Genomic DNA, 25,362 nt, shown 5'->3' with positions numbered 1-25,362 from the left:
AAAACCATTTTACGAAGAAATTAATTAAGTTTGCATATTGTTTTCTGAGGGCATCACCAAATCAGGTGATTCTCCAGGCTCTCCAAGCCCTAGCTGTTACAATAAGAATAAAAACTACTAACACTTAGAAAATGGCTTCACTGTTACGGTGGTGCTCAAACAAAGCAAAATAGTAGAAACAAATTCAACTTTTCAAAGCAGCATCAGGCATTACTGTGTCCCTCGCCACTAACAGCCAGGTCTCTGCAGTTACTGTACTTTATACAGATGCAACTTTATGTGTGTTAAGAACAAACCCCCACAACTGATCCTAAATCAGCTTGCAAAAGTGATAAAAAGGTTCTCTTTCTAAGTTTTAACTTTTACTCTTCCAAAACCTCAATTAATAATTACATTTATAAGCACCATAGAGCCTTAAGGCCTTAAGCAATTGGGGTCCCACTTAAGTGATTTGCACATTCACTGGGGCTTGTTCCTGGCATTGTAAAGTAGAATTCTCCCAATGTCAGACTGTTCCTAAAGGGGTGAACAACTCTGAACTGTCTTGACTATCTGTCAAGAGGGTCGTACTCCAGTTCACTCTGCACTAAATGGAAACCTTGTGTAAAGTGCCTCCTGTTCTCAGATTTAAAAAACACCATCACGTAGTTTCCTTCTGCAACTTCTTGTTCATGCTTCACTGTTGATATTGAAAATGTTCACTGGATTGACTTCAAGCATTTTGATTATGTGGATCAGGTCCTCTTGTAGTCTTCTTAGCTCAAGATTAAAAAGGTCTTTTACTTTTATTTAGCAAAATAAACATTACAACAGTTGAAGGTGTGCATATTATGATTTATGTACACACCTATATTACACACAATCATCAATGTCAAAATAGAGATATTTTCAGGAATATCAAGGTCATTAGTAAACAACTCTGATGTGTAGTTAGAGTGCAGATGAAAAAGCAATATCATCCCTATTTCTCTTTACAGCACCTACCAAAAAAAACAAACCGACATCAATCTATTGGCTTCCTTGTTCATTTAAATGCTCATAACCCAAGACAGCACTTCATGGAAGAGATATCACACATGTAATTCACCCAGACTGCAAGAATTGTTCCAAGAACGACGATCTTGAAGATCCTGAAAAATTCATCGTATCTGATTAGCTAACTTTGTAGTGGTCCTTATACAGGAAATTGATGACTGAAAAATTGAAATAAGTAAAATATTCACCTATTCCAAAATAATATCTCAAAACATTCTGCATTGCTTCCATGTTAAAAGAGGGACTAAAGATTTCAAAATTATACATTTCTTAAATTATACATGTCCAGTAAAATTAAGTGTCACAATTATTGGCACCCCTGTTTTCAGTACCGTACTATTCCCTTGTAAGAAAAACAGTAATGATCCTTTCTCTAATGTTTAATGAGACTGAAAAACACAGATTTTGCATAATCCCTCCATACAGGATATTTCCAGATAGTTGAATTCCTTGGGTCTGTGCTTATGCACTGCTCTGTTTAATTCATACCACAGGTTTTCAATGGGGTTCAAGTCTGGTGACTGAGATAGCCATTGCGAACTGTTGATTTTGGGGTAAAATAATTTCTTTCTGAATTTAATATATACTTGGCTTTTATTATTTATTTATTATTATTGCCTCGCTGAAAGATCCACGTGTATAAGTGCAAGTATAAGCCTCCTAACACACGCAACACAGGTTGCTGGATAAAATGTCCTCATACTTGGTAGAGTTAATGATGCTGATGACCTTACGAAGAGCCCCAGGACCAGTGGAAACAAAACAACCCCATAACATAAAAGATCCACCATCATATTTTGCAGTAGGTTTGGTGTACTTTTCTCTCATCTAAGCATTGCACCTTGTTTCAATCCAAGTGCCAATATCATTTATCAAACTACAGGCACTTACTTTTGTTGGTTTCTCTTCATAAACATTTTAAGGTGACTGTGTATGACCCTAAACAAGCTCAGATCTAATTGGCCTAAATAACACAAGCCACACTTATTTGTATGCACTTGCTTTCAATACATTTGGCTCCTTCATTTACCCAGGTGCTCCACTAGCCTGTATGTTCAAACTGATAGCTGTCCAGCCATAAATGGTAGCCAACTAATATTCGGGACAGACACATGGTTTTTACTAACTGAAGCCCTGATGCCACTTCACTCAGACTGGAGAGGTTGGCAGATTCACTGAGACAGATGGTGAAAGACTGAACTTCACTGCACCATTAGATTCTGACTTTACAAAACAATACAAACTTTATAAGACGATAAAAATAAATTGACCATATATTTTACATACATCTGAACAAGTAAAGGTTAATCTTTTCCATGCTGAAAAGAGAAGAAAAGAAACACAATGTTTCGGCTGTGGAGCCTTCTTTGGGTGTCATTTTACATACATCTCTTGAATCCAGTATACACTTTTTATGCAAGAGTTTGACAACATTGAGAAATATGATCCCTGCTGGGACAAACCATTTTGAAATTATTTCAACGTTCAAAAAAGTTATTCCTAATTTGAAGAAATTGTTGGGTTTTTTTTAAATAAAAACAAAAACTACTATTTATTAATGCAACTACTATCTAAGGATGTTGTTAACCATTAAAGAAATCTGTAGAACACAGTCAATCTATGTTCAGATTGACTGATTCTACATCCACCGTCACATCAGACAACCAGATCAGTCCTGATTTTGCAACTACTGCTTTAAAGAAGCCATGGAAAAAATATAGCACAAGCTCAGATATTGTAAAAATAAGAGATCTGTAAATGATAAATTTCAATTTTATTATTTTGAATTTTCTAAACATTACCGCTGTGTTCATATCTGCCATAAAAGTGTAGAATGTGCAGATTAACAACTGAACAAAGAAAAGGACCCAAAAACCTCCCACTGATGGCCACTGTGACACAAAAGGCATGAAACACAGCTGATTCCCATCTGTCAATCGAGGGGCAAATTCCAAGAGGTAACACCTTGATCAAAGTGTCCTTTAGGTTCAATTGTCAATACAATCTTTCTTTGCTTGTTTGGGTTTTTCTTGAAAGTTATAGACAAAATTCTGAACATGTTCCTTTAGACTGTTAAAAAGAGTTCAATTAAACTAAAAAATTAAGGCCCCAATTTCTACCCTAAAAACCACTTTACAACAGCATAAAAGGCTTCAGTAAGTTAAAACGCACTGTTAAAATTTACAGAGTAATTAAAAAAAACTAACTGGTAAATACTTCAACATCTGTAGTCGGCTATACTATGCTTAAACACTGAAAGCAGTCATCAAAATCTTTCTTAAATTAAGGGTTCTAATCATGAAAGCATTTGGCAATCTAACAAGTAAAATACATGAACAGAAGTTTTTAACATGGACAAAATCAGCCATCAGATTTATCAACAATGATTTGTAAAATTACACTGAAGAATTCCCCCAGCTCACATCTTTGCGCCAGTTCCCAGCAGTTAGTAGATCGCAGAAGTGCCGTGGTGTCCCCTGACATAAGAGGGCCCCAACCCACAATCATGAGCAAAACAGCAATTCCTTGTAGAAGGGCACTAAATACAAAATAGCAGAAGCAGCAACTTTAATTACATTTGCATCACCCCAAACCATCTGAGAACACCTTCAACCTTTAATCTGTTAATATGTCATTTATTCAGTGATGTCATCTTTGACTGTTTCACAGCCAGCACACACAATCACTGCTATATCTGCAATGGTACATGATTCACAATGTCTAACATCACCTCCCTGGATTCCATGAACACAAACCAGTTTCGGACTTCACTTTTTATCTGAGACCATAAAATGCTTCACATAAATCCAGCATTTGTTTTATATCGAGTGATCTTGCAGTCATACCCAATGACAACTAATATTTAATGAAAGACATCACTCTTTTCTAAACACAATTAATCCACAAATAATCACCTGCATTCACCTCTGCATTTATGGCTTTTACAACCATCCCTACTAATAGTGAACAGAATGTCTTGTATTTTTATTTACCCTGTTTTACAAAGAACATCAGGAAATCTGAACAATGCTTGAGGCTGCAGGTGTTTCATTTAGATCATTTCATCAAGGAGCTTTATCTTTATAAAATCTACCTAAAGAAAGTATATTAAAAGGGATTTTTCATTTCTTTTTGCCTTGTCTGAACACAAAACCAGAGAGCTGCAGTATCATCCAGCTAAATAAATGGTGTTACTCAGGACTGTCCAATCTTGTTCCTGGGAAGGTGGTGTGTCTACAGGTTTTCATTGCAACTCAGGTTTTAATGAGCTAATTAGCTCATTTTTGGTACAACCTGACCAGTTAAGAACTTCTCCTAGCTATACAGGAGTTTTCACTTTTACATTTCTAAGTGACATAGAAAATGTGCGCAGACACACCAGCTCTCTACGAACAGAACTGGACAGCTCTGCTCTAAATTATTTGATTGATTACACCAGGAGTGGCAAACATTGGATCTGTATAGCCACAATCTAACAGTTTTTTAAGGTTTAACTAGCTTAAATCATCAATTTCTAAACACTTGGAACAATCTCATTTTGATCACTTGAGTAGGTGATCTGACCTATTAACTAGTTCAAACGTAATTTGATACATACAATATTTTTGAAAATACTAGCATCCTGTAGCCTTCAAGAACCACAGCTGGGGACAAGATGTACTCCAGGTCTTTACAAAATGATGATTTAAAGGTGACATATAAAACATGCGAGACTGCAGCTTTCCAATGACCAGGCCTTAGGTACCAGTATCAAGCAACATGTGTACCTTTTCAATTCATAAACACAACATACCAAAATTAATCAGGCTATGGAACTGAGACCTGAGGTTATACAAAAAGCTGCAATGTTCAATACTGAGTGTACCTAATGGTAGAAAAAAAATCTACCTTGCTCTTCCAACTCATGGGAAAAAAAATGTTGCTTGTATCTTCCTCAGTGAAACAGAATGGCTGTGTTATACTGACCAAGATGTTTGCCCCATTTTCACATTATTTTACCACTGTGAACAGATGCTGTTCAGAATGTACCACGCTGGACCACTCCCTTTCTCCCTGGGCACCAAACTTTAGAAATCATCTGAAGGTTCTGTGTGTAGGACCCTATAATTTTTAGTTTCTTTCAAGAGCTCCTGTCCCAGTGTCTAGCCCACTTAAAAGCAGCCCGCACACCAGGGGCTATGCTGCACTTGTCCATTAGTTCTATTAATCCTAATGTCAATTAGACTGTGTAGCTGGGTATTTACTTAGTTATCATCAATGGCAGCGGTGGAACCAAAATCTACCAAAAAAAGCTGGAAGGCAAACCATTCATGGCTGTGTAAGACATGATATTATGTGTAAGATAAGTTATTTATTATGAAAGAGATAAAAGCAACTTCTCTCTAAACAGATTAAAAAATCCTGTGCTAAAAATCTGAGAATTATAATTTTATTGAAAATCAAGTTTGCTTTGTAAATCACGAGACTGAAAGATAGATGACAAACCTGAAATGCTTCTTCAGGAGTTGGTAAGGCAGAGGGCCATTTGCCTTTTCATATTTCATATATAAAATCTTAACTGTTAGCAAAACTTTAGTCTGAAATCTGAATGGACAATTCTTACACATGTCCCCTTGAATATATTCTCAAAAATTATTAAGTTTCTTCTCTAACACTTACCCACAACACTACAAATAATAACTGGAAGTCCCTCCCAGACCCATTTATAGAACACTGTGCCCCATATTCCTGTTTCAAGCACTGGAGAGATTTTATTTATCTTAATTTTTCCACATAGTTGTTTGTTTGTTTGATTTACATTATCTACACAGTTTGAATGACTTCCTGCTATTCAGGGCCTTTCAGACTGGTGTGACCAGGTTTTCACTGACCAAGAAAAGTCCAGTCCTGTCCCATTATCATTAATACCATAATTGACCAAGCAATACTCCCTTGAGGTTTAATGCTGGTGGCCTATGGACAGGACCAAAGGAATAAGACACCCCACCACCAGAGCGGCCACTTCAAGCTTGCTTAGTCCTTTCTCCGCAGTGCCGTTGGGAGCGTGGCTGTGCCCTGTGCCACCCACCTCAGGCAGGACGTGCACCGTTGCCACGTACAGAAAGGTCCCAGCTGAGAAAAGCATAGCCACACCTGTGGCGTTCACCTCCGACAGGGCTTCCTTACTGCTCTGAAAACAACATTGAAGAAAAACAGTGAGGACTGAGTGACCTCACATCCTGTCTCTGTTGTGTCCTGAGGTCAAATTTAAAAACCGGCATTACCTCTTCCAAAGTTCGTGGTTTGTTTCACAATGTGAAACGAAGAGAAAATTAAAGTCTTGTGCTGCTTTCCTTAAGTTTTAACTATTTTATCATTCCGTCAATTTTATAGTAAATTATTATCTAATGCAAATGTTGTAGTTTATTTCACACATTAATAGTTATTTCTTTATAAAATCACTTGGACTTGTCAAGTACAGTGCTGCATGAAAGTCTGTGAAGCCCTATTCAAGTTCTTGTAAGTAAGTTACTGTTCTATTCCTCCTGGAATTTCGACCCCTTAAACATTATGTTATATCTCTGAAAAAATTTGACATTGTGTTAAGTGAAGACTGGACCTGGAATGAAATTTCTCGCATCTTAAATAAATTACAAAAAGTATTTAAAGCAATAACAATAAAAGGAATTGCAATTGTTATAAAAACCTTTAGACACTGCTAGAGAGCCTTTTTCTGTTATTGGGCATTGAAACAAAAACCTCAGAGTTGCCTTCTGGTGTGAAAAAAAGGACCACTGATAAGAAACGAATTGATTACACATTCTGAGTCAATGATTGAAAACTAGAAAGCAGGTGGAATGCAGCCTGAGCCTTCTAGAGGAAGTCTCACCCCGTAAGGGCTATGAATGGCTGAAAATACAATGAATGACAGCGTTTTTTACCAATCAGATCACCTTATTTCAGGCAGTCCAGTTAATCTTTTTTAATCTAAAACTGATCTTTTTAGATACAACAAAAAATGCCATTTTTGCAGAGAACCTAACACTGCCTACTACCAAAATAACCTTATCCCCAAGCATGGTGGTGGGAGTGTCATTGTTTGGGGCTGCGTTACTGCCCATGGACCAAGATGATGCACCATCATTGAGGGAGCTATGAATTCAGAGCCACACCAAAATATTATGGAGGAGAACATCAGGTGTTCTGTCCTTGAGTTGAAGTGGAGCTGAAAATGCGTCCTCCAATATAGCAATGACCATTGACATTCCAGCAAAAAATAGCAAAGTAATAATAATAATAATAAAAAATATTATGCTTAGGTATGACCAAGTCAATGTCTAGATCTCAAGTCAATAGAAATGTTGTGGCAAGACCTAAAGCGGGCTGTTCATGCAAAACAGAGAACTTGAATCGGTTTTGTAAGGAAGAATGGGCAAAAATTCTTCAAAGCAGATGTGAGAGACTGATTGGTACCCGAAGGAAGCATCATAGCTGCTAAAGAATGTGCCAATGCATATTGAATTTAAATGTTCTCTTACTTTTGCACAGACGAATCAGAGTTATTGTTAAATAAGTACTGTATTTATTAAGAAAACATTTTTTTATGTTTTGTTATTTGAATTATCTTAATTTAATATTGGAGCTCAAATAGAATATTTTAAGATTATTTGTCTAAGAAATATGAAAGATGAAGGGTTCATATACTTTCAAGCAGCATTGTATGCATGACTTATTTCATGTCTCTTATGTTCAAATCTATCTAAAAAAAAAAGAAAAATGAATCTCACTAGAAAGTACCTGGCCTTTAAAAGAGATACATTAAAATTAAAAGGAGAAAAAGAATAGCCTGGAATTCCATCTGCAACAAATGGAATTTGTTATGTAAAAAGACTATAATTTTCTACATTGCATTTGATTCATCTATACGTATATTATTAACTAAAGTGCAGCTGTGATATAATGCAATTATTATCATCTAATCACTGAATATTAAAAATAATTAAAAAATAAATGTTTCATCACAAAGCATATCACAGCACTTAGAGTACATGTCACAGCCTGCGGGTCTCCTAGATGTATTTCAATTTCAACAGTAAGAATATTCAGTAAGATGACTCATTTCATAAAAACTTTAGACACTGTGTCATGAATATAGTCACCATAAACATCTGTGTCAATGCTAGATTCAATCAAAACAATGACAAGACATTACAGCCAAAAAGATGGGGAAATAAATGTGCATGGTAGTGTTTTTTATTTACAATTATGAAGTTTACTTGACTATTCACAGTTCAGAAAATGTAGTCATTTACAGTACGTGTTAAAAATGTTTGACGTCAATGCATTGATGCATCTGGAAAACATTATAAGTAGTAGGGATTTTTACTATCTTGAACACAATCAAACCAAATTTTAAAAAGGGATCAAACTATCCTGTAAAAATGACGAGGTTTATCAACTTTAGGCTTCACTCTTCCTCAGTGAACATGACTCTGTAAATTGGTAGAGCAAAACCTGATCTACATTTCTTTGTGCCCTATGTGATGGAGCGGTCTGTGGTTTCTGAATGCTCTGTCAAATACATTTTAGACTGACAAAGATATTGACCTAATACAGCAGGACAACTCTCTCTAATTTTGATGCAGAAAGAAAACGAATACAGCACACTTACATTTGCCCTGACTACAGGACAAGGAGAGTCAGACGCACACAGAGGCAGACGGGGATATATACCTTGCTAAGCCCCAGAAATGTAAGCATGGACAAAACCGGAGCTGCCAGAGCGAACACGAGCAGGTGTTTCCGAATGCGATTCCGCTCCAATCCAGCATGCATAAGGAATGACACCAGACCAAAGGCGGCCGGAGCCTGAAGGAAACACATTTGCATCTGTCAATTCTGGCTGCTTTACAGTGAGGAGGCACTTACAAGTAACTATACCAATTAGGCATGGGAATTCCCAGACACACCATGGGCAAATAATCACAGAAATGCATTAATGTGTTTTATTCTCACATCAATACAGAAGGTTTTAAAAATACAACATCAAACAGACCATATGCAGTGGCTATCACATATGTTCACTGCCTTGGTCCTGGTCACATTTTATTGCTACAATATTTTATTGCAACCATAATGGGAGTGATAAGTGATTATTCAAATAAGGCTCAACAAAGACAAAACTGTTAATGAAGTGATAACATTTGGAAACTGAATTTTTGTAGCTAAAAACCTCAGTTTTGGCTAACACAGTGCCCTTTAATACGTGAACAAATTCAATATACATTTAGTGATGCGTGGTCAAGATTTTTGGCCTGAAAATCAAATGTGACATCTAGTCATGTAGACTTCAATTTTATTACCATTTTCCTGAAGGAAGTTCTTACTTATCAGCTATGACATGCTGGGCATGACATGACATAACTGAAGAGGTCTGCCCAACTGGTCAGATCAGTAAAATTAAAATCCTTGGTAGAAGATGACGTTTGGATTTTTATTGACAGGTGACATTATTCTAGGTGCAAATGGTATTACTATCACATCTGCTTTATGCCTGCAGATTTTCTTAAAGTTACTTCAGAAGCTTAAATGCTTTGCACACTCTCCTGTTCAAAATAATTTTCACTTTCCAGTCACTGCAAGTGACTGGTATGTAAATTACAGTATGCAAATACAGTAAATTATTTGGAAGAGTTCAAGCACCTTCCATTTTTCTAACAATGATTAGAACAGGGCAGGCACAGAACACACATTTTACAGCAGCAATAAGCTTATTTACTTTAATGTTTCTCTAAATGCTTGACCCAAAGTTAGGAATGTGAGCAGTGCATGTTATGCACAATGCATCCAGGAAAACTGGCCCAAGACTCATTTCCAGCTTTTATTCATATATGCATCAAAGTCAGTGACAGAACAGCAAGTATGTATTTTAAAATGTTTTCTACCACTCAGATTTTAAAATCTGAATTTAAATTCTAAACTATACTCCCTCTTGTTGATAAAAAATGCCAGGACATTTAATATCCTCCAACATTTAGAGTCAGTACTTTTGTTTACAACAAGCCCTATTCTAGAACATTCACTCTGTAGTTCATTCAGATTACTTCAAAGACTCATTCAAATACTTTTGGAAAGTGTACTTTATGGTTACAATCAGACATGAGTCCGATTAAGACATGACCTAATTCTTTGCTAAATCACTGATTTTTGTGTTGCTTACAAAACTGTTCACAAACTTTTCAGTTCTGAATGACGATACACAAGAAGCCTTTCTTTAGATATTTATCCAAATGCAGAGCACCGGGGTTATAATTCATAACTGTCTTCATACTATCTGACAACAGGTGTGAAGCTCCAATGCTTTTCATACTATGTTGTGCATTCAAAGTAGCTTAAATCAGCACCTGAATTACCAACACTTGCTGAAGCCACTGAGGTAATAAACTTTTCACAACAGTCTGGAAAATCCCTGAACACCCACAAGAAAGGTGCTGAAGAGTGACTAAGACCTCTACTAACTTGCAACCTACCTTGTGCAACATGATGGCAACGAAGACTATAAGCTGAACACTGGTCTGAGAAGTAGAGGCAGCAGCTCCCAGTGCAACTCCATCAGCTGGAGAAAAGAAACAGAACAAGATCTGAGTTTTGCTCCATAAGGAGAGAAAAAAAATAGAGTAGCACCTTGATGTACTAGCAAATACACTAACATGTGATTAAACAGAGTTGCAGCCACCCCCAATAGTATGCATACCTACTACATATAATTACAAGTAAGAACTACTGGCTGGCAAACTACAAATGACATGATAACTACTGAGCACGGGGTATAAATACGTATTTCTACAACTACATAGACTACTGAAGAATTGCATGAATAAGAGTTTATTTAATCTCAATTTGATTCAGTGGATGTCTTGGAAAAACAAGAACTGGAAAAGAGATCTGCCAAATAAGCACAAAATGACATTACTCATCAGGCTAAATAAGTCAGTGGTCACCACTTTTGGATATTAATGCTGGAAGAAAGAACACAGTGCTGGAAGTCCACTAAAAGTCAGATCACACTGGGAACAAACCATTGATGCTCATCTGGTAACAAGAGTGTGAAAACTGCCTGGACCTAATTTATAGTACCCCGGCACAGACGGGTATCTGGCTACATTCTGACATCTTGGGTTTAGCCTTGCTCATTATCAGGCACGAAGGTCAAGAAAGAAATAAGACTTGCATTTTGTCCAAGACAGTTGCCACAGCAATGTACTATATTGTACATTTTTGTAATATCACTATAATGTTCTTTGGAATTTAATGGGAATTTTGGCCTTTATTACAACACACTTTGTTCACTGCTTTGCACATATACTTGAATACTTTTGTTTTCAAAACAAGGTCCGATATTACTGAAGACAGTGGTGATTGTGACCTCTAGCTACAGCAGACGGCAGGCTATGGCAGACATAGCAGTGTGTAGTGTCAGTGTTAAATAACAGCAGCTGTAACATTCACTCCATTCTGGCTGTCCTGTTCACAGTAACCACAGCATCTACTGGTTCTGCTGAGTAGTATACTAGCAGTATGTGTGTTCTTAAGACTAAGCTATATGGCATAATCTATAAAGAAATGTAACTGTTCTTACACTTCTTATTGTTGTAAAATACAAAATATGTTTTTCATCATTATGTATTCACAGAACAAATGGAAACATAACATTGCATGGTAAAACCTAACACAACATATAGTAGATTATCACTTTTCTTAGGAAGAGTTATTTTTACATTTTAGGCTATATTATATATCTGACACCAATGTTACCACCTTCTAGTCTGATCTAAACAAAGCTTGTCACACAAGGTAAGGTCCTTCAAATGAGATGGCAAACCTAGGTTCTGACTACTTGGACAATAAAGATCTAATGATGTTGTTCATGTTTAGGGACATGTTTATTCCAGTGTTCTGAGGACATTTGGGGTTGTACAGACTGGTCTATCTAAATATTCCCCAATTCAAGTAGTGAATCTCCTTATTAGTTCTTTATCTGTACTGATATACGGTAAAGTAGATCCCCACCTTTGTGAGTACTGCACTTTACCTCACACGTACACTGCTCTGGAGTCCTTTGGGATGAAAGCGTTGTAGAAATATTTCATTTTAACGATTACCTCTGGTAATCATTGATGTGGCTGTGGGTGGGGTGGAGTCCTTTTTGTGAATTTTGATCTCTAATACCGTTAAATGGGACATGAATATCACCAGTATGACAAGGAAAACACAGCAGAAAATGTACTTTTTGCACCAACTGAAAATCTTTGATGTTTGTTAACCAATCCAAATACAGTTTTACAGAGCCATCTTTGGAGAGGGACATAGGCTGTCATCTATCCTCCATTAATGATTTGTAAAATTCCAAAGCAAGGAAGTAAGCAGGAAAGATCACCCCTCCTACCCAGGCTATCACCTGTTTCAAAAACTTCATTGGAGAAGAAACTACTGGTCTGTTAAAACCAGAACCCCCCTTATTTGAAGCTTACTTAAGTCTATCTTTTTGCTTTAGTAGAATTCTTATTATACTGTATGTGCGCTGCCTTAATAATGACTATTGTCTTGCTTGTGAATGGTATATGTAAAAGCAGAGGGGATATTTGCCGAGATGTGGGGGATCCCTGATCAAAAATATTTAAAAAGTTTAACTTTGTATACTTGGGTAATTAAACTGTGTGTTAACTATTGTCAATGAGTAGCCTAGAAACACACTATATAAAATCACATAAATACAAGAGGAGAGACAAGGGGAACCAGGGAGGAGAGTGGAGAGAAAGAAGGTAAGACAATAAGAAGAGGACAAGAGGACAGGAGAGAAGAGTTAAGAGGAGTTGGAACTTGAAGCTTGCTCCAGGCTAGAGCCCCTACTCCATGATCATGCAAATAAAACCTGACTGGAGCTAAGTATCTGAACCTTGCTAGAGAGAACTTGCTATTCTGTCCGGGGATTTTATGGGTGATTAGGATGTTAAGCCTCTGAAACGCCATGTTTCCATGTTTGTACATTCTATAAATATGGTAACTTGTGTGTTGTATGTTTAGGTGTGTATATCTTGTGTTTGTCTTGTCACTGTTAATAAACATTTTTTTTAACCAAGTTTGCCTGGATTATTTCTCTTTTCACCAAAGCTGTGCCAGAGAATAAATAATTTATGTGCCTCTGTACCAACCACTCTCTGGAGAAATCACTTACAAGTTACAAATATTTAGTTTACTTATTGACTAAACCGCTCGGTCAATTCCCAAATTTTCAACATTTTCATAACCCCCCCATTTGTAACAGAATTAATATTTAATTATATAATAATATTTTATAATATATAAACTGTATATTTTTTGTGATGTGTGTGTATGAAGAACTGTTGGGGCTGAAGAGCTCTTTGTCTTCATAAAAACGCACGGTTTCCACCTCATTAGTTACTTGGCCCTTATCTAGCCACCCATTTTAGTCACAGGGTTTTGAACAACAGTTCAGGGAAATTAGTGGCATCTGGGCTCTCCCCAAAAAAAAATCACAAGCATCCTATGATATTTCTGGGATAGTAGTGGGCCATTGGGATACCATATAGGGATATCACAATGAATAAAATATATCTACATTGCATCATACAGCTGCTCTGTGCGTTATGATCCACTTGTGTGTGCAAGAGTGTAAAAAATACTTAAAACACAAACTTAACTGTATGAAGAGCCTCAAACGTTGCTGCTCTGCTGAAGCACTGCTCACACTGCCAGTGCAGACTGACCATACAGACTACAACATGCTTGACACTTCAAAACTGCTCCTAACATAGATTAACCTTTAATAATAGTTTAAGATGTCAGTTTTATGCTTCCTGGGAGGTTGGAGATAGACAAACGTCAATATAAAGAGCTCTGTTTGTTGGAACTCTGCAACCATTAACAACATGCTTATGTTCATTTCATTCTACCTGCTGCATGCACTACAAGCCCCAAAGTGGTTGTGATCTTAGAATTTGTCACTCTCCCAGCCTCTGGATCTGAAAGACAGGCAACACACAAGAAATTTCAGTAATCAAATAAAACTCAAATATATTAAAAAACAAATGACAAACAGTATTACACCCCTATTACATGGAAAATTAAGGGAGGATCTAAATGTATCTTTAAATAAAAGACACTCGTGGAGCGCTGGAGAAGCACAAGAACATTTTTTGCAAACTGATGCCTGGAATGGCAGGATCATTCAGACAAGGCAGTTGATTTCTGGTCAGTTTGGTTAGTTTTCATCTAAGCAGCAGATAACTGAACATTGAATGTTTAATTGAACCTGAAGCAGGAGACTGGTGAAATAAACACAGATCAGATGGAACAAACAAAAACATGGAAAAGCAAGAAAAATCCAATGAAATATTCTGGGCAAAAGATTCTACAACTGTAGTCTTTCACCAGTTAAAGAAAGGAGTGAAAACAGCTTGGGCAGGAGGTGTGCTTAGGGTGGTAGGTTAAATTGATTTTTCTTGCTTTTCCATGTTTTTTTTTGTTCCATCTGATCTGTGTTTATTTAACCAGTCTCCTGCTTCAGGTTCAATCATCTTTGCCTACCACCCCAAGCACACAGCTTGCCCAAGCGGTTTTCACTGCTTTCTTTAGCAGGAGGAGAGCTGGTCAACCAGCAATACCAGATGACTGTGGTCTCACAATACAGCCAAGATCACAATTATAAGGCAAAATAAAGCCAGGAATCCAGATCATAGGCTAGGGTTGTTCTAGAGAGCAGTGTGTTGGTATAACCGACGTAGCATGCTTCTGCTTAAAGTACCAGTATAGGACAAACTGCATACAGTCACCATTATGGCTGTGTAATTAGAAAGTTACATCCATCTTTGCCTCTAGTCGTGCAAAATGTATTTTTGAGTTTTTCACTTTTGTCTTGTGTACAAGATTCTGCTATTAGGATGCATATAGCAGTGTAAATAAGACCATTCAGCTCTTCTGGAATCTGCTGTACTGAGGCATAGACCAAGCTTTCATCACTGACTTTTCAATTTTCAGTACCAACTATAAACGTTTCCAATATAATTCACTAAGAATTTACTTCTGTTACTATGATGAGCTTCAGCTGCAGAATCTTAGATTATTATTTTAAGAAAAGGAAAATGTGTAATTTTGAAATTGTTAGCTCATATTCTTGTCAATTCACGGCTACGAATGTTTCAGTTTTGGTGTGATACTGTGAAAAAATAAAAAACACAGTAAACCACAAGAGTTATTAACTGCCACTAAGCCACATCACAGGTTTATAAGCTCCTAAGATAATTAAAAACTTTTTTCCCCACCCATGGCAACATTCTCACATTACAAACCTTTTCCCACTGAATGTTCAAACCCCAGACCCTTTGAAGATCCACCATATACGTTTGCACTCATTTCTGAACTGTTCCTTCAATTTCTAAAGCTAGAATCCAGGTAAAAAGAGATTTAGGATTAAAAGAGTTTTCCATGCATTGTGCAGGATATTAATGTAGAATAAACAACCTGAAGAAAGCAGGTAACGTTAAGTAATAATTCAAGAAACAAAAAGACAGATCTCACTAGCAGTTCATTACTTAGCCCAATGAAGCCAGTTAACATCTGATGAAAGGTATTCATTTCTTCTGCTGCCCTGGGGGACTGAATTGGTGGAATATGACCTGCAAATTCTGATAATCAGGGAATGCAAGCAGGAATTTATATCATAATACTCATATCACAAAGGAACATCCAGGTAATCCTCCAAAAAGCTTTTAATGAAGCAACATACTCCTTCAGATAAATAATTTTAAGGAAACAGAATTAACATTTAAAGTGTTAGTGCTTCGCTGAAGTGATGGCAAGGATTTATAACCATTTTGCATTTTATATTCACACACCTGTATTTGCATATTTATTCAAAATAAGCTAACAAGCTAGAATAACTAGCACCTACCTTAAGTGAAAGCTGGAATGGAATGTGTCACAATGAAATACAGTACTGAGAAGTGAATTCTGCGTTCACCTGACCCAGTCCCAGCTTCCCAGGTTTTGGACTACTTTCATCAGCCTTACCCTCTGTGGCATGCACATGGGTGCTGCCGATTTGGTCCACCAGCAACATGAAGACAAAGCCCAGCACCAGCGAGACACCAATGTAGGCATGGAGCTGCTCATGGCTGTGTAGTTGTTCACCCAGCTCTGCAACCATCGACCCCTCTCCAGACTTCACCACCTTTTCCACATTCTGCGCATCATGCTCCCTGTGGTGCTTCCCTATAACAACACGCAACAGCACAGCGTCAGTACTGCACAGTCTCAGTGTCAACAGCCCCGTTTGTTCATACTGCTTCCTGTCTGCTGTTGGTACCACAGTCCCACAAGACACAGAGTGCCCTGTTGATGTCAGAGAAAATTGTAATGCTTTCAGGCGTGAATCGTATGTTGTGTTTACACCTACATTCCCAAACTGTTACATACAGATTTGGATGCATTCTGTACTGGAACAGCGCATTGCATTTTCTTGAAACAGCAGGCTGTGAGCAGTGGTGTCTGAGTATGTGCAAAATGTAAACTAAAGATACTGTTGTATGTATACTGTGTATGTTGACATCATAGGGTCCAATAAACAATAATTATGCTTGAAGAAATACATGCATGAAGGGAGGGGGTCTGCAACTGTCAGGAAAACCACTGACCCCTCTCCAGTCTTCACCACCTTTTCCATACTCAGACTTCAGTCTTCACCACCTATACTTCAACAGCACACGAGCAGTACAATAATGTAGGAAACCGGGACTGTGTACACACACTCTTCAAAAAGAAATTAAGATTTTCAACTTCATGAACTGGTACAAACTGTCAAAAAGTGCAGTGTTTCAATTTTAAAAACTAAAACCATCTTTGGCTTCTGATTTACAGACATGAAACATTTTATCCTGAGAAGGTGAAAATTACATGATATACCTACTGAAGCCAACAGTATCTTTTTTGGTGAATAAAGAATAACTGTGTAACTTTGAAAGTACATAATATCTGACCTTATCTTATACCTACATTGAATACCTTAGAGTCAGCTGTACTGTAGTCACATGGCAGAACAGAACACACTTTTTCTATGTCTCTACTCTTCAGTTTCCTCAAAGAGATGAAGATCCCATTTCAAGATCTCTTACCATCCAAGACTTCCTCATACAGTGCATGCACACCCTCTGGAATGATCACCGCCAGTGCAGTGCCACACAGCAGCCCTGCTCCCAGCACTGTTATTAGCTTCAGCTTCTCCTGCAGGGAGAGGGGACCATCAGCATGAAGGCTATCATTTAAAAGTTTTCCATGATTTCACAATGTTATTTATGCACTTACCTTACTTACTATAGCTGTGGCTACAAGTTGAACTTTGCTTTTCAACAAAAAATGAAAATAACACAGTCATAATACGGATTTATATTAGTATACCATGTTTGATTTGGTCCAGTTCAAAACATAGCAAAGCACATGATAGCATGTTAAAACCAGAGTAATAAGAAACATACAAAAGTACGACGATAAATTCAGCACGTCAAACTGTTATTAGGCTGTTGCTGCATCCCAGAGAAAGCTATTGTTATAGTCATGCCAGTTGTACACAAATGTTCTAGCATGTCTGAGGGGTTACCATGCTAGAACACATACATACACTGTAGCCTCCCACTCAGGAAGGCTTTTAGTTTGCAGACTGACTGTTATGACCCCAAGTGTCTAGGGGTAAAGGGGTGTAACTTTAGGATGGTTTTGGATGCAGGTGGGTTTCTGGTGAGAGACTTAGGAAGCCTGACAACAAGTTTGGTGCAAAAGGATTTATTTAAAAGTGAATAAGTGACTTTAAAATAAGTGACTGGTACGTAATAGGACACAATAACACACAGGGAAAGGGAACTAGAGCGGTGCCAAAGAAAAGAAAAGAAAAGAAACAAAACGGAGCTGGCTAATAAAGTGAGGGAAAGCTGATCTATCTACCAAAACAAAACCTGAAACACTTGGTCTTCGGCATCTTCTAACACCCTGGCTAAACCTTCACTAGCTACCCCAAACCATACAAGACAAAAGGCACTCACATGTCCTAAACCAGTGTTACTAATACAAAGATCAACTACGTGTGTAGAATGTACCCGACGACCTTAACTAACCCTAAACACAAAAGTTCACACAAATACACAAGTGAACGACGAATACAAATAAGGGAAAACAAATTTAGACAAGGAATCGGGACCAAAAAGCGCAGAGGCTGATATGACACGTTTGGGCAAGGTAATGGCCAAATAAAGGATAAACAAAAACAAATGAAAAAACGAGGAGACGAACACAAACCAACAATGCCGAAGCTATACAGAAACACTCATGAAGCGAAACAAACGAAAACAGAGAGACGAAGCCAAAGCAAAATGAAAGCGAAAAAAAGCCAAGCTGAGCAGAAACAAAGTCAAGAGAAAGGCTCCTTCATTCTTAAAAAAGTTAAATACTGAAGAAGCTGTGTTCTGATTGGTCGAGAGCTGCCTGATGATGACATATTACAGCAAGCTGGATGAATTAATGAACCAATGGGGAGGGAGAACAACCATAGTCAATAAGTGTGGAACATAGCAACAAAAACACACATGGACCACACACTGGGACATAACACTGATCAATAAGTTAGGAATTTTGATCAGATTTGGCTCCATGAACTATTTACTCTGCTAAATAACTAACATATCTAGCTTCTGTACAAGTTTCTCAAGTATGCACTGAAATTAGCACAACACATGGTTGAAAATAACATCCAACAATAGTTTGTTATAACATGCAAAAGCACATAGTGCCCACTACAAACATCACTATGTACTTAGGTTACTTTAAGCTACACTACCATACAGAATCAGATCACGATTTTGGACAAACTAAGGGAATCTTATTCCAGTCTCACATAACCTCACTGACCAAATCATAGAAACCACACAATAATGTGCCTGGCTTTCATAAGAAGCAACAACTCCCATATCATACACATAATGTGGCATGTACACCTTAAGGTTTTAAAATATAGATTCAACCGTTATCAGAAGTCCAGGTTCGTTGCATCCTGGGCCTATTCCAAAGATATAATGCTGAAGGCTGTACGCCACCAAATGCGATTGCCACTCAGTGTTTGAAATACTTGCCTTTAACAATTCTCCTATTTCCAGCAAGATGACTTTCAGTTGGGATTAAGATAAGTACTAGCGCCTATTCCACTGTTTGCAGCAGTTTCAAAGCTGGTTGAGACAGGGCCCGCTCATAAATATATAGGAAAACAAGGCAGTTACCTAGAGCACCAAGTAAAATGGGGCACAAATTTTGACGGGAAAAATAGTTTTAAAAAAAATCTATTCAGAATAAATTTAAAGGTTTAAAAATCACAAATAAAATAATGAACACTTAATTGTTTTAATAGTTGTGTTTAAAGGAGGAATAGGAATTATAATTCACTGTGTTATCACTGCAATACACAAGGGTACACCACTATTGTTTTTTACACTGCTGTCTGTGTTATTGCCATAGAGTGGTGATATTGCAAATCAGCATCTTTCAGATTTCTATATCCAGAATGTGGGTATCTTTAGGCATTATTAAACCTTAGCAACATTAGGATGTATAATTATGACCTCTTCTTTCTTATAACTGGCTTAGATGTAAGAAATATAAAAGACGCTAAAAGACTCTTATGTCACTTAATTGTCTGAATACATTTTACAATATTATATCTATTTAAGACATCATAAAATAAAATATTAGTAAAAGTTTAGCTATTTACCTAGCTGTGGGTGAAGTGTGAGAGAGAGGATGAAAAGAAATCTTCCACTCTGGTTAATTAAAATTAATTAACATTTAACTTACATGAAGACATCATAAAAAGCTACAGGAGAGAGAAAAGTTAGAGAAAAGAGAAGAGGAGAATTAACACAAGGAAGCTGAAGCAGTAGGTGAGTTGACCTTGTTCTGATCTTGGATTTGGTCATGTTTTTAATATAGGCACATTGACTTCCTTTCACATTTGGACATCTAAGATTATAGGAAGGGAGACTAGCACTAGGTTGGATTCTGTTAATTTAGTTTCTCTTGTTGGCCTGTTTAAGCATTGAATAGGATTTCAGGTTACAGGGTTAGCATTCTGGGTTCCTGGGTCTTTAGAACTTAAGGCTTCTAAAACACCTTGCTTTGTAAACACAGTAACTTTTATGTTGTATGATGTGCAATGTGTTATTGTTATTGTAAATAACCACTCATTTATTACTCTTTTACTAGAACTGTGCCAGAGACATAATCTTCAAATTATCCCATCTCAGATATAACTGTGACATTCAGGATTTAATTATGTATTATTAAATAATTATCTTAATTATTTTATTTCCTGTCATAAAGGGATCTATTTCACCCTAATTCGTAACTATGCAAAACTGCAGACAGAAAAAAAATATTGGTTTCTATGTATACCTTAGCTGCACATTAATGATTCTTCAACTCCCTAATGCTCCTTCCTAATGAAGATGTAGGGATTAATTATTAATTTTTACAAAATATTGATCCATGGCAGAAAAAGGAAAAAGAAAACCCTCAGGAGCTGAGTATCGTAAAACAAAAGCTGAGAAGGAAAAGGACCAAACAAAACAGGATTCTTTCTGAAATATCTTCCCCTTAACCCAAGTGAAGATGGAAGCAGTTCACAATATAAAGATTAAGGAATTATACTTGGAGAGAGGCTTGGTTTACATCTGCACAGAAGCAGTTTGGAACAAAATGAAGAATCATTTCTTCAAGATAGTGACACCTCACATCTTCAACTGTTTTGAAAACTGAAGATCATGGATTTTACTTATGGATCAAGGTATTTAACCCCATCAACCTGATATGGAAGTAAAAAAATATATATATTCACCTTCAGAGACACATGCAAGAATTGAAGTAAATGAAGTAAATGTAGAAGGAAGAAAAGCTTAAGGAAGCTACAAACAAGTCACAAATAAACAAGAAGCCAGAAAGAGGTTCATATGAAAGAGGTACAGAAGAATTGTAATGTTATTAAAATGAGAAAGAATTTGCAGTAAAATTGAAAAAAGGAAAAATATGGATGAAAAATTCAAACATTAGACTTTAATTGCTTCAATGAGTGTTCTTGATGGTCAAAACGTATTATTCCTCTGCACAAATGAAAAATTATACACACCCAGTAATGGAAACTTTTTAAAATTTGATGAATACCTAGATTTGTTTGATACAGTCATGAAGGAGTACGAAACAAATTACTTAGGAATAAATATTCAGAATGAACTTATTAGCAAATGCCATTAAAAATAAAACTGTAGAAGCTGTCCACTCCGCACAACCGTTTTCAATAATACTGGACTGTATGCCAGATGTGAGACATGTTGAACAAATGGCAATGATGATTTGTTTCATGAATACAACTGAAGACGACAACTGGAGCATTTGTAACTGAAACTATTCTACAAGAGCTCAAAATGTCATTACCTGAAAAAAATTGGAAACAGGCTTTTTTCGTTCCTTGTGGTGCAGATTCCCTGAATTTGAGAATTGTCAATGATACTGCTAGAAGCTATTTGTAGGCAAGCTGTGTTTTTAACCTAGTCCAGCATGTTTATGTATTTTCTTCAGGCTCAACACATGGCTGGAAGACTGTGACTCATCATGCGAGTTCCCTAACTGTGAAACCACTAAGTGAGACAAGATGGGAGAGATGCATTGATGCTTTGAAGCCTCTTCTCTATGAACTAGAAAATGTTTATGATGCCCCAATTGAAATTTCTGATGATCCTACCTTTACTTTTTTTCAGCAAAAGAAAAGTGTTTTCTTATGAAAAACTAGACACACCCATTCAGAGTTTCAAAGTGAATTTCTACTTCACAGTCCTTGATATTGCTATTCATTCAGTTGACAAAGGATTTAAACATATGCAGCAGCTGGAGTCACTATCTGGCTCTTTTCATGATATCGAAAGCTTGTGGAATAAAACAGCAAAACAGAAAAGGGAATGCTGCATAAAAAGTCAGAACTGACTCCTGGAAATTCAAAAGACACTAATGCTGCTGGTTTGTGTAGTAAGCTACAGGCTTTTTCAAGAAGATGTCCACTCTGAAGATGTACTGAGGCTTATTTGTAAAATTAAACTCTTAAGTTTTACAGACATTTCTATAGCTCTACATGTTCCTTTAACTTAGCCAGTTTCCATAGATAACTGAGTTGGGATTCCCAGTTAGGAAAGATGATGGGTCTCTTGTGTGGTCTACAAGCCAATCATGCATTGTCCTCCAATATTATATTTAATTCAGATTTTCAAAAGTTTTGCCAAGGAGTATATGAGCTGCTCTATTCAAACCTATTTTATCATATCTCTTGTGGGGGGTACTATTAAAATTGTAAATATAAATACTGTCACCCTCAATTCCTAACATTACAACTCACTGATTTACTAAGGTTAATAGTTTTTTATTGTGCTTGTCTAACATTGATCTCTTCTAAGGCCATTGAAAATGGCTTTATCCCTAAAAAAACATTACAATTCTTAAGATAAAAGCTACTCGTTCCTGCTAGCAATATCTGGAGTTAGAAATAAATATTGATGCTGCGTCTTATCTAAAATGGCACTTGGAAGAATTCATTAGTGTTTAATAAATTTAGAAATATAGCAAATATGTGCCGTACAACAATATGCAGTCGACTTAATAAAGACGTGTGCAACTTGTAATTGGATCTCAAAAAGCGCCGTAACTACGGAAGCCCTACGCGTAAGTACGTTTCATATGTAGGTGTAGAAGGGTCAGAATTGTTTTTAATTGCAGGCATGTTTTTCCCCACATACTGTGCTACAATGGATTATACGTATAATATGCATATCAGGTATCCATTTACAATACCGTATGTAAAGACCAAACAAAAATGCAAGTTAATCTTTACACGCTGACTAAGAATTCGGAGACCTAGCCTATAATTCATCTACCAGTGTCTATTTAAACGGAAAATGCCATATTAATCATTGAAAAGATTTTATTCGATTACCAACTACTGTTCTGACGTTTATTCAACATGACTTTAAAGCCATGTGGATGCTGCACATTGGTGGTGGCAGAGGGGAGTACCCATTACCTGTAAAGCGTTTTTACTGCAGTGTCCAGAAAAGTGTAAGCAATTATTACTATTAGTATTATTATTATAAAGCAGATCTGACGTAGCAATTGCACTATGTCAAAGGCTACTGAAGTCAGAATTTAAGACAAGATGGTATGGACGTAGATAAAACTTGTATACTATATATTGTACAAGAAAACGTCGATTCTTAATGTGTTTTGAAGAAGCAAGGAAATAAAAATGACAATTTGACTTCCACTCACATGCACTTCGGAGAGATGACGTAATAAGTAGTTAAACATAATCGAACAAACTTCCTACAACATATTAATGGCAAAATAAACTTACCTCTGAAAAGTTGACGGCTAAAGGAATGGTACCAGCTACATAGCAGCCCACCAGCATCGCCAGCGAAAGAAGACTAATTGAGCTAAAATCATCCATTCTCCGTAGCGTTCGAAAAGTCAAATGCACTTGCAGCTCGCTAGAACTCGTTAATGTAGTCAGACCTATACATTAGCTAAAAACACAACCACCACGGGAAATCCAAACGGGGTCAAATGTGAAATGTTTATGAAAAGAAATTACATAATAGTTCGATTGTACAAAATGCAATTTAAAACGACATGTTTACAATCGGTTCCTCGTGTATCCTTTTTACTAAATGCCGAATATTAATTTAACATATATTCTGTCAAAATCGAGCGACTTGCTTTGTCTTTACCAGTGGATAAGTTAAATAAAAACACGCATATACGGAGTTATAATTAAATTACATTAAAGTTTTTCTGAGTGTAAGATCACTGACAATAATTGCAAATTTTCTGGCTCTCATTATCCGTCCAGGTAGACAACAGCTACCATGGTCCAGGGTGGCATAATCAAAAGCTTCCTGTTTAAACACCTCCTCTTCCGGATAACCCCGTTACTATGGCAATGGGCATGCGTAAATAATATACTGTGTTTACAACGTCTGCTCATAAATTAAATTTGGTTTAGCATTTAATGTTGCTTTCATTTTTTTTAGATTTGCTGAGATTTGTTTTAAAGTTACTTATTTGAATTTTTATTATAATAGCTGACCTCAACACAAAAGTATATCTTAAAAGGGCTTGAGAAGTGACTTCGTTGAATGTTATAGGTAAAAGTTTATTCCATTCTGAAAGGAAAAGAAAATTGACACAACGTTTCGGCTGAAAAGAAGGTTCCACAGAAGAAACGTTGTGTCCTATTTTCTTTCCTTTCAGTATGGAATAAACCTTTACCTGGTTCTTGGCAGCGTTCGCATGCTAATGCATACACTACCTATTCGTACTTCGTTGAATGGTGTCAAGTACGTTATTAGAATTTTAGGCCTTGTCTAAAATGCCGCACGTCTGTGACTTAGCGCAAGTACGCGAGCCTTCAATGGCTCACCGATATAAAAACGGTAATAGGACACCCTCGCGTGATGTCATTCAGCTCTCGGACTAATTTGCTTCTGTTGCTGATGGTTATTTTTAAGCGGTCAGGTGCACTTCTGAAGGGAATTTTTGAGTAATTTTTTATTCTCCGCTCGCGGTTTAATAAAATTGAATGTCATCTCATCTGTCGGTTTACAAAAGTGGTGATATATCGTGTCCATTCATGTTGAGCAGGCCCGACACAAAACGGGTGAAATAAACTAAAGAAAACTTGGTAATAGTACCACTGTGTTTATTAAAATCTTTGTACTACTAAAAACATTTCATGTCGTCTGTCCTATGTCAAAAATGACAGTAAGAGAAACATAACGAGATAAGTCACGTTCATTCAAGATAAACTAAATACGGTAAACTTGACAATACCTCAAAACTTTGTAATGTTAAATACTTAGTCTTTCCGTGTACAAAATACACTGTAGGTAAACGATTATTCATCTGTCAAAATACGGTGACGAAACAAAAGCTTTATTTCAAAACTGCGTATCTACAATACATACAGTCTAAATCTAAAGTAACCTAATGATATTTTTGCATCAAACATTGAGTTTAAACTGTAAAGAAAATCAATTTTACTAACATGAATATTTTATTCTCCATAGCAACTCCTCTCCGCTTTGATAGGCTAGAACATGAAACACCATTCCGAGAGGAACTAAGGGTAATTCCCGTCAGAGAAGTCCGCTCCGATGCAGACTTCAGAGAACACACAAATTAGAAATCGGACACCCT

The 25,362-nt window shown here is 36.8% G+C and overlaps 1 protein-coding gene across 1 annotated transcript; it reads right to left on the bottom strand.

The window, feature by feature from the left end:
• Nucleotides 1-2,790: 2,790 nt before the first annotated feature.
• slc39a9 (solute carrier family 39 member 9) lies at nt 2,791-24,069 on the bottom strand. Its single transcript, XM_006632692.3, has 7 exons — nt 23,519-24,069; nt 17,205-17,313; nt 16,105-16,305; nt 13,989-14,057; nt 10,545-10,630; nt 8,749-8,883; nt 2,791-6,205 (listed from the first exon to the last, which is right to left on the bottom strand). Exons 1-7 carry the CDS (start codon nt 23,612-23,614, stop codon nt 5,975-5,977), a joined length of 927 nt encoding a protein of 308 aa, XP_006632755.2. The 5' UTR covers nt 23,615-24,069; the 3' UTR covers nt 2,791-5,974.
• Between the last annotated feature and the right edge of the window lie 1,293 nt (nt 24,070-25,362).

The sequence above is a fragment of the Lepisosteus oculatus genome, chromosome 8 (assembly GCF_040954835.1).
Source record: "Lepisosteus oculatus isolate fLepOcu1 chromosome 8, fLepOcu1.hap2, whole genome shotgun sequence".
Lineage (NCBI taxonomy): Eukaryota > Metazoa > Chordata > Actinopteri > Semionotiformes > Lepisosteidae > Lepisosteus > Lepisosteus oculatus.
The sequence above is the reverse complement of the archived record's forward strand: the minus strand, read 5'-3'. Positions and strand labels throughout refer to the sequence as shown.

Excerpts from the sequence above, each read along its gene's own strand:
- slc39a9 (XM_006632692.3), bottom strand. The coding sequence starts at position 23,614 with ATGGATGATTTTAGCTCAATTAGTCTTCTTTCGCTGGCGATGCTGGTG. Across the intron at positions 16,306-17,204 it reads GTATGAGGAAGTCTTGGATG|GGAAGCACCACAGGGAGCAT; the intron begins GTAAGAGATCTT and ends GTGTTGTTATAG. Across the intron at positions 6,206-8,748 it reads CATTTCTGGGGCTTAGCAAG|AGCAGTAAGGAAGCCCTGTC; the intron begins GTATATATCCCC and ends TGTTGTTTTCAG.